Here is a 16,913-nt window from a genome sequence, read left to right on the forward strand (position 1 = left end):
ACTAGAAATTGCCAAGTTTATGTACGGTATCAGTTTTACTTGGGTCACTGACCCAAAAATATCAATAACCTCTTCACCTCAGCATCAAATATAAGTGCAATAGTGCGCGTAGTTCAACAATGATGTGGTCGACGTTAAAGATCATCGCTCTATCAAATAAGCCGGACCTGCAGTGCGGAACAGTATCTCGTCAGATGTCCACGTTCAAGCCGAAATGCAAACAATTTCTACTGAATCAATACTAGTCAGCCCTTGAGTTTACCGGACCACTACCTGACATATTGATCTCGCCTACTGACACGTGCTACCTCTTTTGTCGTCTGTCCTTTTATATTGTCTTCTTTTAATTTTCACTCAGTGTGCATCGCCTAGGCCCAGGTGGGTGTCTGATTTCGAAGACTACTCCAAGTCGTTTGATTGATGAAATTGTTAATAATAAATTGAATTGATATTGTTCATGGTCATATTATTTCAATATGAATCGGTACAATCTTCCAAAGCAGGCCTATACTCAGTTACTGACTACTGTGATATACTGACTATTTCACCCGGTTCTTATTACAATTCTACACTTGATGCAAACTTATCCTAACATTACTTTCCACTTGCAAGAATCCGAAATGTAGGCTAGAAAGTAAGTAGTTTTCTTTGAAAACTGTGGGCAGGAGTAGTCTAAAAACATAACCACTTGAGTAAGTAGTGCAAACAGGCAAAGCCTACTCAAGTAGTTCAAAAGAGTAGAAGTACTCCTCACTGACCACTTCTGTAGGTTACCTCTATTGATACAGTTTCGAAGTAGGCTATTTAGCTACCATTTCATTGACTGAAATATTTCATCTTCAGAATTGTGTGCATCACTCATTTTCGCCGATCCGCAAAGCCTCCTGAATTTCATCAAAATTATTTACAACGTACCGCAGGTAAAGCATAGAGTTCACTTGACAAATCAATCAGTTCTTAACCAGCCAATTCTGAATTTCAGTTGAACAAGTGCGTCAACGATGGCTTGACTCTTCTTCTTGATACTATGGATTTGTTAAGCGGATCCATTTCAAGTCACGTGCCTGTTCTTTGCTCGACTATATTCGAAATCTTTCCAGGTTTTAAGGCTTCTGCGTCGAAAGGAAAGCTGCTGGACATTTTATTATCGGTAAACTTTGCTAAAAAATTATGCCTATTGTTTGAAACTGGCTCATTGAATTTTGTGGGTGATTGATACCAGATTGTGAAAGAAACACTCTTGGGCAGTACAGAGTGCATTCGTCTTCGAAAAATGTGTCAAGAAGAACTGAACAAAAAGTCTAAATCCAGTTCGTCAGGTAAAATTGATTTCATATCCTAGCATTCCTCGCACAAGGCAATTACAAAATATACTCGCAATGGATTGAATATATTTAATGAGAATCTGGGAGTTATAGAAATTCAGTGTATAGCCGAGTATTATATTCATATTGAAAGATACACGGATATTCTCGGCTGATACTTTTTGTGGGTAATCGTCAGCAAGTAGTAGAGATTTCAAAAGAACTTTGTACGGCTGTTGAATTCTCTGGTAGGCTTATTATTCAAAACCGGTTATGTATTACATAATTCGGGGATAACTAGACTAGGAACTTTGAGCCCTGCCTATTATCAGTTCGGTTATTGAGTCAATATTACACTTTGACAGAAATATCGGTGTCGGCCATTAAAGGTAAAAAATATTGGCAATTTTCGTGACATCTTATACATGGTATTGTTAAATGCTGAAATTAAGATTGAATATTTCAATATTCTATAATCATGATTCAGTGAAGTGCAAATGCTACCATCTCCTCGGCTTACTGTGTCAGCAATATCCAGATGAAAGGTCCGACCAACACGAGCGAATTCTAATGATATGTTTGCAGGATCTTCGGAGAGAGGTCAGTACTAGCTGTACATAAGAATCTCTGATTTTCCATCTATCATTGACGTGATTGACTACTCCTTCTGATTTCATATTTTACGGTTAAAATGTTTGCGACAACTGCTGGTATTTTACATAATAACAAGACCAATAAATCATTTTTCGCAGTTCCGAGGCAATTCCGACCTCAAACTCATCGAGGGATGTTTGAAAGGTTTAAGATGCGTGCTCTTCAGCTGTACGTTGAACAATTCTGACCAGGTCGAAGAAATATTCAAGTACACTTTGATGAGTCTGAATCCAAAACAAGATCTTACGCGCTACGCCATTCCCTTAGGCACGTGAATTTTGAAGACTTTTTTCTTGCCGTAGAAATCATGATTCTACAAAAAGCATCCTCTCCTTGCTATCAAAATTATTCCATTAATTTTTTATGATTTTTCAGAGAACTTGTTTTCAATCGTTCATTTGTTTGTATAATTTGATTGTACTTTGTCCAAACTACTTGGAATCTCTTGTCTGCAACTGTGACCTCTAACCAAATTTTACTGGCAAGGCTACTTGATAAAATTGTTGGTTTTATCAAATCCAAAGTTTTCAGCTTCAATAAGTTCGCTTCTCTGGGTTGGAGTTATGACAAATTTGTCTTGCATCACCTTTATATAGATACTAACTATTTCAGGGGGTAGCCAATAAGATATAAAATAATTTACTCTTCAAGCTACACTTCTACAGGTTGGAATTGAGCCAAATTTGATGTACAGCGTTTTGAGCCAATCTTACAATTTATCTACTAGCCAATAAAAAAAGTTATATTTGAACAAACGTAATGCATATAGATTAATCCGTTTATAAAAATGGAAACTAGCATCGGAATCGGAATTCTCGTTGATTAAATAATTATTAGGATCATGGAGTGTATAGTTTCCGCACACGAAAAATTCATGTCACACTAATCGACTCGAGTCATTAGAATTAATGCTTGATTAAGATCGGAGTATTCAAATCACTGTGACCTCATGCCTGACGTAATCGGTCCTCCTTCCTTTTGCTAAAGCCGGACTCAAGTTGATTCAACATCATGTCGGTTTGTTCGGTCAACTCATCATTACCAAGTACGTGATGATTTACGACCTTCTCAAGAAATGGTTTCAAAGCTCCAACGCAAAGGTGAAGCAAGAAGCCCACGTCGCGATCCAGTCCTTTTTGAAACAGGTTTGTTTATCTTTGTTTGACTGATTATCCAATTGGTGTAGATCAAATAATTGTTCTCTCTTGTATAATTCCTATCAGATTGTGGAGATAGTTGGGGATCAGGTGGATGCAGATGTGTCGAAAGAAATTTACACCGTGAGTTACAACTCTTAAATCTTCTGCATGTTATATTTCACATTGATCCACTAATATTAAAACTCCTCTTAGACTAGCGGCAGCCACCCTTTTTGCTATTCACGGCCGTTTTGATTACTGATGTAGCCTATGGCCACATTTCATGACATAGCCGTAATGAACAAACTGGACACCAAATACCCATGTTAAACAGTCCATGTCCATTTCCGGTGAACTCCGCACTAATATATTTTTAATATTGGTTTACTATAAGCGCTAAAATTTTGATTGGCCGTGTTATGAATAGTAACTGGCATCCGTTATGGTCGCGCAAAGTATGGAAATTTTTTCAGTTTCATCAATGAATATCGAACACTATATTAAAATCGAAAGGGGAAGTCGCATCGGTTCGCACGTAGCGTGAAGATGATTTCAAGATAAATTCAAATCTCTCAAAAATTCGGGATTCAATTCGTAAACTAAATTTGCATCTTGAAGGCCGCCAGCAGATATTAATTGAATTACGTGTCGACAGCCGCACAAATTTCCTTCTACGCCCGCAGGTTGTCCACCATTGCCGTAGACTGTAAAATAAGTTGCTTGAATCACCGACTAGTTAAAATTTCCTGCGTATTAGACAAGATTCGATTGAAATTGCCAAAAAATAACACAAAGTAATCCATTACAATTTAACACCGTGTTACTATATGTAAAAATGATATTGAAACAAATTACTTGCATTTTAAATATGGAAGAGCCTTGCTGTGATATGAAATACCGATTGATGTCTTGTCTTACACATCCAAATATTCCTTGAAGAGTAAATAAAAAAATTGGCCAAAATAATTGGTGAACTGTATCTTACTTAGGAGCTAACGTACATCTGCTTAGAAACAGACCATTTATTTTTTTGATGAATTATTTTCATTTATTATTATCAGATGGCAATAAACTGTTATATTTGGCATCTACTGCACTGTGCTAGTGGCTGTTTTCTCGTGAAAATAACATGAATTAATTGATAAGAAACTGTCAAAGTGGAGGTATTTTGATATACGGTACTATGTTGCTTTGAAAAATATTCAAGTGTAACAGAGAGTAACCTTGAAATAAAACGAAGCATTAAAAATAGAAGCATATCCTTATCAATTGTGAAACATCTCTTTCGGACTTGCTTGAGCTTCTTGGTTTATCCGTTTATTATCATCAGATTTGGACAGCTGCATAATTCCATATATAAATAGAAGAGGTCGAGCAAAATGCCATTAATCTGATTCACTGTGAAATGTTTCCATGCTCTAATTTTAATTCACACCTAATTTTGGTAGTCCTGAAATGCTACAGGAGAATTGTATCGTGCGAAACAAGCCAAGCTTGCTGTACAGACATTTGCCGTTCCCATGCTTTTGATAGTCAACTCTGATTTGTTATAAAGTGAACTTGACTTCTGTTGTAGTTCTTCCGGGTTTGAAATTTTGCTCCATTTCCAATTCATTAGTTCTATTTCTAATCTAATTTGCAAATGGCTGTGTAGCTATCATTCTAATTCTAATCTGATTTGGATAAACTGATCATTTTTTATTAGTCCAATTCTGGTTAGCACTACTGAACATCGTGAAATTTTGTTGCAGTATTTCGTGACGGAATTTCAAAGTATCCTGGAATCTACGTCGGCGAGCAGCAAGCACATATCAATCGCCATACAAGGTTACGGATTGTTCGCGAAACTATGCCGGAAATACACGGACAACCAATATCTTCCCAAAATGCTCATGGTGATGATGTCAAAAACATCGAAAGCCTGTCTCAGGTTGAGTGCGACACAGATTGTTTGCGTTTTCGTGTGTAACGAATCGTTATGCTGTTCTAGAGCGAGAGAAAAGCAATTTCAAGTGCGATTGGACCAACTCAACCAGATGTCTAGCTTTTTATTTTCGCTGGCGACCATCATGCGAGAAGTTCTAGGAGCTACCGTGACGTCGCCAGATAACAGCGATCAAGACGTAGCAATCATCAGCGAATCATTCGTGCAGTATGTTTTCAAACAACATGACCATCACCAATCAGTGGGACTTAATCGTCACTGAAAAACCAAACTGGCTCATGTCAACTTTTTGTATTTTTGAATTTTTTCTTCTGTCACTATTTGAACATAGATCTTTCGATTTAACCGGGTGCCAAGTTCCTAAGTAGCATGAATTTTTAGTGAAGTGGACATATGAACTTGAATTTCCAAGGTTAATTGAAAGTAAAACTGGTTTGTGTCAAACTTATATGGTCAAAGTTGAAATTTCCAAAAATGGACATAAAACTGTTTCGTTTTCCAGCGACGTATAATTAATAATTTGTTTAGGGATGCGTGGTTGGGGTTTTGTAAAATTGTGGTTGTACTATTGTGGTTGCGTTGGGTGGGTGAGGTAAAGTTAGAGATTAGGGTGAGGTTGGGGTATCGGAAGATTAGTGTTGGCGGTAAGGGTCATGAATGCTCCTGCGATGCCCTAACCCTCCTTCACTATTGAATCTTAACCGGGGTTTCCTGAGCCAGTCCCTAGGGCAGTGGTTCCCAAGCGGTGGGGAATTCCCCACTGGTGGGGAATTTCGGGATTTCTGGTGGGGAATAGGCTCACTTTTGAAAAAATGTTTACAGTAATATTCTCCTTTATTAAATGTCGTTTTGAAATGCCGGCCGAATATTCCGTAGCTCATTTGCAATTCAGCGATTCATATTATCAGTGCCTCCAATTAGCGAGAATCACACGCGATCTCCAGAAATGTTTTTATTCATTTGTACACCATCATCGGTCACGAAACGTAGTGATGGAAAAATTCTGATTCGTTGTAATAAGAGGTTATATTGCTGAACACGTATTCAACAGAGATCGTGGACTCGCTAATTGATAGCACATACAAATGAAATTACATGTTTATGTTATTTCAAGTTCTTTTAGTATTGTGCGAAAGTGTAGGCAATCCACGTAGGTATTCTTGCCTACGCAGACGACCTAGCCCTGCTTGCCCCGAACACCGCATCGGCACAGCGTCTCATTAACCAGCTAGAGGCCGCCGCCGCTCTTGTTGGCCTCCAGATCAACGCTAAGAAGACTGAGGTTCTGGCCATACCAGCTCTACCGGAGAACGCGACACCAATTCAACTGGGAGATATCGATCTCAAGTATGTAACAAGTTTTGTATACCTCGGTATTGACGTCGCTGACTCTGGAAAAGCGCTCAAGGCGAGGCGAGCAAAGGCCTGGGGCGCAGCAAGACGGCTACTTAGCCTCTTCCATTCAAGTGCCTCAACCCAGCTCAAGACCCGCATCTTCCGTGCCACTGTCGAGCAGGTTCTTCTCTACGGAATAGAAGCACTCACGCTGACAGAAAAGCTGGCTAAGACACTCAACGCCAACTACGATGCACTCCTCCGCTATGCACTCGGCATCCACCACCCGGAGCACATATCCACCAATGCTCTGCGCAAACTCACAAAAACAGTCCCATGCCGTTTGCTGGCTGCTGAACGACGCTTACGCTTAATCGGTCATCTAGTGCGGCATCAAGACGATCAACCAGCCGCCGCCATCATCAACCACATTCCGACGGAGCCATGGCGCAGATGTGGCTGGAATAGAACCACATGGCGCTCAACAATAGAGACCGAGCTAGCGCAACGCGGGCTATCGCTCGAAGACGCCACGACCGCCCACGCTGGAGGCGCTTAATAAGGGCCAAAAACTGATTATCTTGATGTTCATTTGTTTCCTGTTTTCTTTTGCCCTTTTATTTAATTGAAAGCCGATATATATATATATATATATAGTTCACGGTGGCTTATGTATATATATCGCACGCATGAGTTCGTCAACATCAGGAAGTTTATCTGGCCCGTGTATTATTCGGCATTTATGTATGTAAATTAATGCTACTCCGCAACATTTGGAAAATTTTCAAACCCCTCCTATTTTTCTGTTGGTTGCGCGCCGGGGTAGATACATATAATTACGGAGGTGCGTATACGGTTATCAGTTCAACGCTGCGTTAATTTTAGTGTGTGCTGATCAATTCCAGGGTTCTTAACAATCACCAATAGCACGTACTATTTACTAAGCAAAGTCTTGCAAAATTTTATTGGAGGTAGCACTTCAACGGGTAGATATGGATGCAGAGATTTTAGGTGGGGAATGAAGGATCGGAATAAATCAACAGTGGGTAATTAGGACAAAAAGGTTGGGAACCACTGCCCTAGGGCTTTACTAGAGCTCAACATACAGTGTATATGCTCAACTCGTCATACATATGATTTGTGATAATGCTCCTATCGAGACCATTACATTGTGTAGTTAGATTAGTAGGTTAGGTTAGTATTGTGGTGGTTTTTGTTTTTCTAATTAAGCTAAAAATTTGGGGTTTGCCGAGGGCTTGTTGTTTAGCGTTAAGGTCAAGAACCACTGCTTCAAATCAATTGTAAACGCCGTAAATTTGACATATCCAGCTGTAACCCTGATTGTCGATGGTCATGTTGTGGATAAGAAAATACCTCGACTTTCGAGCCTGCGTAGTGACTAAATCTTGTGTTTATGGTTGAAATCAGGCAATTGCTCCAACTCTCCCTGCACGCGATGGGAGGTTTCCGAATGCTGCATGACAAGTATCAGAAAGACTGCTGCCTGTCTTTGGTCTCTCTCGTGACGTCGCTCTCTCTCAGCCCGGATTATCAGGAGAAATTTGTGTCCGAATTCGGTAGGTGTTACCAGAATGAATGTGAAGCAGGCAGTATGGCTTATCGGTCATCGAGGCTCACAAACAGTCTGTGGAGCAAACTAGGCCTAATTACTTTTCTCACTGAGCTTGAACAGATTTTTAGGTAAACCTACTAACTTTCTATCTATGGCAGGGGTAAGCAATTATTTTCCTCCGCGGGCCAAATGAGAAGTAGAAAACACGTTGGCGGGCCGAGTGAAAATATTTAGCTATGTTATCCAGCGTATTTTAATTTTATATCTAAATGACATCGTTAATAAATGCTGCTCAGTGAATGTGCTGATGTTAGGTAATGAGAAAGTGGCGGTTAATCGAAAAAATATCTTTTTGCTTTAATCATTCGAAAAGTGTTAAACATGATGCATTTTTACCTCTCTTAAAACCCCTATCCACATTCTTCTATCAACAAACTAGAACAGTGGTTCTCGAACTGTTTACGAACGCCCCCTATACGATAGTGAAAAATTTGGCGCCCAACCTACGCATCATGATATCGCAACATAATAAAAACCAGAATGTCAGCAATCCCAACGGATAGTTTGCTAGCATGGAAGGTTATGGTTGTTGATGGGGAAAATTCTGTAATATCAAAGTCGGACAATACACAGAGCAATAACTACACTATAAGCTGGGGTTAACTCGCGCAGAGCGCGAAAAAAATTGGCTTAATTTCGGCTTTCCCTTCAGATGCTCTCACGCCCCTCACCAGTTCGAGAACCACTGCACTGAAATGTATATGCAGGATAGTACAGAGCTGTCTTGGTCGCTGCATTCCGAGCAGACTGCAGCTCAAATAGCCTTGATGTTGAGAGCGAAGTTTGCAGTTTTACTGAAATTCACCCTCCATTGACCGAGTGCTTCGTGTTTTTGTCACAATTAAAATCCTTAATCTCGGCGACATGCTCCACAAAAACCAAAAGGACGGGTTTACCCCTAGTTCCAGCTAGTATGGCCTACAAATATTTAGTGCTCTAAACCTTTGAGTTTCAGCTTTCAGCTTTCTCTTTTTGACATGCCCGTTCATCCTTTATGGGTGATTGTTATGATGAGTCATATAGTAATCGCGAGCACTGATTGACTTGTTTTACGAATTAGGGATTTGGAAACGCCTCACATAGCAATTTGAAACACGTACCGTATAATGCATAATTTGACAATGGCAACAAAGGTTTGACCCAAACTATTTGGAAAGAGTGATTTCTTGTGAATTGAATTGTTATTCACACTTTGCCACATTGCCTTTATTTTGAATCCGGATGACGCAGCATGCGAGGTGCGTATAGGCAGCGTAATCGGGCCATATTAATGAACAGGCTTCAAAGTAAACAAATTTCCTGTTTAGTTGATACAGCCTATGGTTTTAGTCCACGCATCAACATTCAAAAAGCAGGTTTAATCTTATGAATTCCAAGCAACCTTTCGCGGGCCGCACAGAATTGCTTCGCGGGCCGCACCGCCGCACTTTGCCCAGGTCTGATCTATGGGATGTTACATAGTAGAAAGTCGTTTCATAATAAGCTTGAATCAATTTTATGAGTGAAATCGTCATATGTAGGGCTTTTTTTGCAACTGTTGCAACTTTTTTGGCAGTTATGTAGTATAATTTGATTCAGGTATTTGGGGGAATTTTATATTGCAACTTTTCGCGACTTTTTACCGTTTTCCATGCAAATTTTTACCGCAACTTTTCCCAAATATTGCGCAGAGAAGCGGAGTGGTGAGTTATCGCTCTGCTGTTTGGCTTTTTGGGGAAAATTATTCCAGTATTGCATTATTTTCTTGCTATTCAATTGTACTTTCTTGCTGCACACCGGCGGTCAATGTAATTTTCTCTGGTCTCGCCAGACAGTCTGTGCAATGGGAAAGTACCAAATTTGTCAGCTCTGCAGGAGCTGACTGCGAAATGCTGGCGTATAGGTTTCAAACGGAAAGAACATAAAAATGTATGCATGATCGATTGAATAGCGAAGAAAGAAGTGGAACAAGCAGACACCCTGGAAATCCTAAACTCTTGGGTTATACCCCTTTTGGGTATCTTATGCCCTAATAATTAAAAAAAATATATAGATGCAACTTTGTACTGCAACTTTTGTTAAAATGAAGTCCAACTTTCTCGCGGTTTTAGTGCAACAAAAACTTGCTCTAGTCATAAGAATTGCGTTGAATATTCTTTGTATCATGGTATTATGCCTAGTCATGGCATCATGCATGACTAGACCAAATCTACTTTTGGAAACTAATTACTCGAGTACTCCTTCTAGGCAAGATTACTTACTTTTACTCTTTTCATTTAATACAGTGGGACGTGTTCCAAATTATATTTTTTTTTTCAGTTTTCCAAGGATTGATTAATGATGTCTTCAGCAAACTGAGATACAGTCAAAACTCTAAAAAGACTGCAGATGAATTGCGGGACATCCACAGTGACTCTAGGACAGTCAAGGCGAAATGGAAGTTTGTCAGTCTTTGGAAAGGAATTCTATTGACACGCCAAGGCTCAGTGGTATGGTGTCCGATTGTGTGAATTTTGTGGTCATTTTATCGTAAACCAATCGTACCGTTTCAGTCTTCGGGATTTGTGGACACCTGTGGCGAAAGCGATTACTTTAAGACGAGAAGATTGATTCTTGAAAAAATTTTGCAATCTCTGCACAAAATGATGAAGAAGATCAAGGCTTATGTATGCAATGGAATCAGTTATTTTCATCAATTGTTTAGCTTGTCCCTTGGGTCTCTTCACAATATATTTACTACATTATATTTGTTCCTTCCTGTACCATTTTTTTCTCAGGAGTTGGAAAGTACCTGTTTAGATATTGTAATTACAGATATATACACTAGGACTGTTCAAAAAACTTTTTTTTCTAATTTTACTGGCTAATTGATAGAATATTAAGTTACTTAAAAAAAAGCTGTACATCAATTTTTGCTCAATTTCAACCCGTGGGAGCAAAGTTATTGGAATAATAGATTTGGGATTTGGAAAAAATAGTATTTATGGTGGCAAATTCTTTTATTATTTATTATGTTTCTACCCACCATAAACACTATGATTTGAAATCCTGAACTTCGCTTCTCCGGGTTGGAATTGAGACAAATTTGCTGTGCATCTTTTTTTTCAGACAACCTTTAAATTATATGGTGTAGCCAGTAAAATTTGAGAAATTTTTATATTTATTTTTATTGAATAAACCCAACATTTTCTACTATAATGACTTCACTTCCACTGGTTGGAATTAAGTCAAAATTGGTGTGCAGCGTTTTTCTAGGTGACCTAACAATTTTATCAAGTAGCCAGTAAAATTTGAAAAATAGTTTTTCATAACCATCCTATTATACACAATACGCATGTAATCAATTCCATTCAATACCTATAACCAAAATGAAATATAATAATTGTATGAATAATATAGTGTGCATCAGTATGTGAATAGAATATGGTTATACCTAGTTTGACTATAAACATGTTTGGCAGGAAATTACCAAAGCAGATAAAGATATATGTTACAGGGCAGTTGATGAATTTCGCTTTAGAAATATAACCACGTTATTAATAATATTAATGTAATATTAAATTCACTTAATGTTAGCATGAATTGGTGAATTCCACATGTTGAATTTCTTCACTTAGCACTTGATATGTATGTATGTAAAAATATATTTAGGTCATAGTCAGGGTTGTAATGATTCGAGTAATGACTCGACTCGAGTCAGACTCGAGTCACGATTTTCTGATGACTCGACTTGAGTCATTTTCTCAAAATACGGAAATGACTCGACTCGACTCAACCGAGTCAGTCTGTGTATTGACTCGACTTGGACTCGAGTCATTGCGCATGACTCAAACCAAGTCATATGACTCGAGAGTCAGACGGTCAAGACCGACATTTCATTGTAATTTCTAAGAACAGTAAAGTAACCACCCTATTGTTACTGGTACTCGAAAATCCAACCAGAAACTGTTAAAAGTAAGGAGAATTAGTATATTATAAATGCGAACCATTATAATCACCAAACAGAGTTGTAAAAGTAGGTTTAACAAGACTTTAACTGGAAAGTGAGCAGTCAACACTATGAGTTGGACTCGGACTCGAGTCACAATACCATGACTCGGACTCCAACCTCTGCTCGATGACTTGGACTCGGACTTGACTCGATGGTGAATTGAAAATGACTCAACTTGACTCGAGTCAAAACCATGAAAATGAGATTAACTTATGACTCAGAGCTCTGTGACTTGGTTACAACCCTGGTCGTGGTTAAGGTTAGGGTAGGTTAAGGTCAAATTAATTCAAGTCTAGGGCTTGGTTAGGGTTAGGATTGGGGTCCGCCAAGTGTCGAATGCACTTGCAATCATTTACAGATATATTACCAACTATCATATTACAACTTTCTACTTTATTAGACTGAAGATGGTGCTTGTCAACATCACGTCTTGGAATTGTTTGATTTGAAAGAAGCAACGTCCAGTGACTTATACAAAGCTCTAGCCAGCTTCTTGAAGAGATTCCTTCCCGACGTGGTGAAGGAAATGCGACAAAATTGTCGGCATGCGGTCTTTGACTCGGTCGATTCCATTTTCAGGACGTTACTGACTGCTTCATCAAGGTAAGCAATTGGAAAGTGTAGTAGCAATTGGCAGCTTACTGTTCTGTTACAAATCTGATCAGTGATTGCGCTGGTCAAAATTGAATGCCTGAGTGATTCAATTCTGAATCGATTAGTAGGTTACGCTAGGCATAATGAGAGATACTGGAAAAGCCGACTTGACGTATAATCCTCAATTTAGTATCGAAGTACTCCTGTGCTCAATATTCCCCAGCCCTTGTGGTCAGTCAACAAACATGAATTCTATTATCATTCAGCTCCGAATCATCTCCTGGAAACTATGATCTGCTGACTGTTTTAATGAAGGCATGCGTTGACCTGGATTATTTTAGTCTCTCTGTTGAGGCGCACATGGACGTTGATGGGACGCCATACTTCTTAGGAGGACATTTAGCCGATATGGGACGCTGCCGCAAACTTATCAACAAGCACATACCCGAGGTAACATAAGGCAGCAGTTCTCAACTTGTAAAGCTCGGGGACCGTTTAAATTTCAAGATATCGTGATGGTTGAGCCTAAGCGTCCGGCTTCTTGATCGGTAGGTCGTGGGTTTAATCCCCGGCTGGATCAGGCCAAAGACCTAATTGGGAAGACTGGTATCCAGGGCTTGGTGCTCTGGGATAACAGGAAGGGTTGGTGCAAGACTTAGAAAGTCTTACTAGGCTACATCTGCACTTTCCTTACCAGCGGCATATGCACAGATCATTCGTATGTATAGATACTATAGCATGAGTCATGGTAGATGTTGCAAAAACATCCGAGGACAAAAACGTACTGTGTCGTATTCAAAACTTTAAAGAATCTAAATCAGGGGTCACCAACCTTTCTGCGTCCAAGGGCTACTTTTGGGTACTGATTGAAGCGACGGGCTACGATTTACTCCCGCCGTTTACCCATCCAGACTGAATTTGCACTGTGATATTCATAGCACTGGTCAGGAACCACACTGCGACAAAACTTTTAAATCAAAACATCTTATTTCAACTAGCTAGCCACCAAAACTTATTAAGAAATCAGGAATTACTTCGCACCATGTTTATATGAATTATACAATAAGAGTCTGCTCAAATCTTAAAATAAATCATGTCATTCCTTAGACTGGACATCATGTTATCTGTTTCTATATCAGTCAGTGGAAGGCCTATCATTGCATGCTATCAACTAGTGCGCTGTACTCTGGTATGTAACTTGACACTGCAACTCTGAGTGAGTGTTCCAGATGTTCATTAGTAAGGCGTGTTCTGCGTTTGTTTTTTATGAAGTTCATGTCCGTGAAGGCTGATTCACAACGATAAGTTGAACCAAACACACTTGCAACCTTCATAGCTGCTGCGCACTGCGCATACACCACTGTACTTTTCCGTGTCAACAAAGCACCAAAAGTTTGCTGCAGCCTTGCGGGCGTCATTTTGCTGTTTTACAATTTCAATCTCCAGCTGCATTCAGACATGACAGATTTCATTATACCTGACAGCAGCATCGATTACAGAAAGTTGGAAATATGGTACTAAACTGCGTTGAGTGTAAGAGAGACAAGCTGTGTCAAAAGATACAATACGTGGCGGGCATAAAGATATGGAAAATCTGCTAGTGCTTCACCTCTATCTGCTACTGAATAATAATGTTGTTTACTACTTCGGCATTGTCCTGGACGTCGAGCAACCATAACGGAACCCCCGCCATTTCAAACAGACCGTGGATGGCATTTTGTCATGTCGCCTGTAAGGACAGTGCGCCGTATTCTACGTCTTCGATATCTTATGATTCTATTTCTATTAAATGTTGGTATATATCATAATTGTAATTGAGGATAATTGATATCATCGTTTCATGTGTTTGTATATATGTATTGTAATTTGCAAGTTACGTGTTGGTGTGATTTAAAGAAGAATAGCTAAATCAATCAATCAATCTATATATTTAAAAGCTCACTGGTAATAATCAGACTGATATTGGTAAATGCTACTTTTCGATCTATTTTTAAAGCAGTCACGCGGGCTACTCATCTGGTCCTCGCGGGCTACCTGGGGCCCGCGGGCACCAGGTTGGTGACCCCTGATCTAAATCGTAACGGACTTTTGGAGGTAAATAACTTCAGTATGCAATTGAATATATTATTCCAGAATAAAAATCAACCGAAAATGTAATTACGACAAGTGCATGCGACTCAAAAGCATCTAATGAGAAATTTAATGCTGCCTTCTTGATATTAGACGTGTTTTACGTAGTTCTATTGAAGTGTCTGCAAGAAGCCCCGTAAAAAACCATAAACTTGATTTTGATAGCTTTGAAGCTTGGCTCTTTTGGCACTATACAGATCTCCTGTACCATTTCCAGGAAAGTCAGCAATTAGATTAAAATTAAAATTAGAGCTTAGAAACATTTCACAAATGAGATTTGAATGAGTTGTGATTACTATAATTAGACAACTAGAATTATCTATTGTCCAAGTCTGTATAGAGCTGGTCTCAAACAAGTCCTAAGCTACTTTGAAATAGCTTGGTACAACCCTTAACTATTGTGACGTCACTGACGTAGGCTTCGTATTAGAGTAGACCGTGATCTCTCTATTACGATGCAGAAAAATAATTTCCAAATTTTGAAATCAATTCAATTGTTTTTTTTTCATTTCTGTAATTAACGGGAAAGCGTTCTACCTCTAGCATTTTGTAATTGGGATATAAAATTGTGGTATCTTTGGCCGTTTAGAACCTCGCGTGTAGGTTATACCAGACTTAATCTACTAATCGATGTTCTTGCCATATTTTCTTTCAGATTGTGGCCAGTCTGAGCGAATCGAATGCCGACAATGTGGACTCTGCGCTCATGTTTATTTTGTCTCTTCCCAAGTTCATTGCTGAAGAAAATCTGGAAGCTCTGGTCAAACCGCTTCAGGTGATTATGCTAGTCGGTCGCTGGACAGGCAGTATGTGGCACATGAGATAACCATCCTCTAACTTCATTGCAACACTTTGTATTATACAAGATGATGCCAACAGAGGAGTTTGTATATAATCTAAAACATAGTACTTTCGATTACAAAAGACATCTGTTTGATTCGATTATTCAAAATTTTATGCCGGTGACGACATATTTCGTGAAACGATTGCTGATATACAATGGTGTTTCCAATTCTCTACTGCAATTGAATAATATATTAATATTGAAATGAACCCAAATATTTTCGGCTGACACTTGCCAGGGGTAATCATCAGCAACTAGTAAAGAATTGGAAACAACATTGGATATAAACAATCGCATCACAAAATATAATATCACAGGCATGAAATTTCTAATAATCAGGGCAAAGAGAGAGCTTAAGCTAAATGTACTATTTGTAGATGGTACACAAACTGCCTTTGTTGGCACAGAATTGGTTGGCGTATTTTGATAAAAGTCGACTCCAAGGCACGGAAATGAAAGTGTGAACGGCCTCTCCCGACAACATGTAATCTGTTGTCTCTATAATTGCGAACTGGATTATCGAACAAATATTTGCCAATGGAAGAATTTATGTCCTTTGGCTCTACTAGTTGCTGACGATTACCCCTGGGCCCTGACAATTGTGACCTGAAAACTATTGTAAGACTATACGCCAAATCCCTTGTGTCGGCACTTTGTAACTAACTTTCGAACCGACGACCAGTAAGTGCACATTCAAAATTGTAGTCCACTCTGTTCAGATGGCTTTACAAAGAGGACTGGGAGAATTAACTTTGGCGACTGCAGGCCTGGATGCATTGGAAAGGTGGACCAGTTCTGATAAATCAAAGCTGCCAACGTGTTTCAGACCAGTGCTGTCTCAACTTGCTTTGTATCTGTCGGGAGGTATGGGCAGACTTGGACAGCTATTGTTTAATTTGTGAAATATTTCCTTGAGAATTTGATTTCTGGTTTACCTGAAAATGCTACATGAGAACTGTATCATGTATACTGTACCTACGTAGGGTTCAAAGATAAATTTTGTCTTCAAATTTTACTGGCTATTTGATACAATTGTTAGTTCATGGGTAAAATAACACTGCACATTAAATTTGGCTTATTTTCAACCGGTAAAAGCGGAGCTAATAGATTTATGAAATTTTATTTTTTCACAAATTCTACTGGCAAGCCCATGATATTGTTAAGTTGTCTAAAAAACGGTTTATATGAAATTTCACTCAATTCCAAGCGAAGCGAAGCGAAGTTATTGGAATTGAAAAATTCGGATTTGAAATAATAGTATTTACGATTGGCAGTTCTATAAATAACAATCAAATAATTTCCTACCTCAAGTACTATTTTTACAAAATGATAAATTGGAATTGAGCAAAATCTTGTGTGCAGAGT

The 16,913-nt window shown here is 38.9% G+C and overlaps 1 protein-coding gene across 3 annotated transcripts in view; it reads left to right on the forward strand.

The window, feature by feature from the left end:
• Nucleotides 1-16,913, forward strand: part of LOC145456834 (DNA-dependent protein kinase catalytic subunit-like) — a 93,280-nt gene that overhangs the window by 12,903 nt on the left and 63,464 nt on the right. For all 3 annotated transcript variants that reach the window (XM_080334958.1, XM_080334957.1, XM_080334959.1), the window contains exons 2-17: nucleotides 844-920; nucleotides 983-1,150; nucleotides 1,223-1,319; nucleotides 1,792-1,904; nucleotides 2,057-2,225; nucleotides 2,946-3,103; nucleotides 3,182-3,238; nucleotides 4,849-5,027; nucleotides 5,088-5,249; nucleotides 7,806-7,954; nucleotides 10,309-10,478; nucleotides 10,542-10,655; nucleotides 12,381-12,583; nucleotides 12,841-13,024; nucleotides 15,360-15,479; nucleotides 16,268-16,412. In XM_080334958.1, coding sequence (XP_080191084.1) covers nucleotides 844-920; nucleotides 983-1,150; nucleotides 1,223-1,319; nucleotides 1,792-1,904; nucleotides 2,057-2,225; nucleotides 2,946-3,103; nucleotides 3,182-3,238; nucleotides 4,849-5,027; nucleotides 5,088-5,249; nucleotides 7,806-7,954; nucleotides 10,309-10,478; nucleotides 10,542-10,655; nucleotides 12,381-12,583; nucleotides 12,841-13,024; nucleotides 15,360-15,479; nucleotides 16,268-16,412 — 2,265 coding nt within the window. The remainder of the gene's footprint in view (nucleotides 1-843; nucleotides 921-982; nucleotides 1,151-1,222; nucleotides 1,320-1,791; nucleotides 1,905-2,056; nucleotides 2,226-2,945; nucleotides 3,104-3,181; nucleotides 3,239-4,848; nucleotides 5,028-5,087; nucleotides 5,250-7,805; nucleotides 7,955-10,308; nucleotides 10,479-10,541; nucleotides 10,656-12,380; nucleotides 12,584-12,840; nucleotides 13,025-15,359; nucleotides 15,480-16,267; nucleotides 16,413-16,913) is intronic.

The sequence above is a fragment of the Botryllus schlosseri genome, chromosome 15 (assembly GCF_051294905.1).
Source record: "Botryllus schlosseri isolate E-star chromosome 15, Bs_hap1, whole genome shotgun sequence".
NCBI lineage: Eukaryota > Metazoa > Chordata > Ascidiacea > Stolidobranchia > Styelidae > Botryllus > Botryllus schlosseri.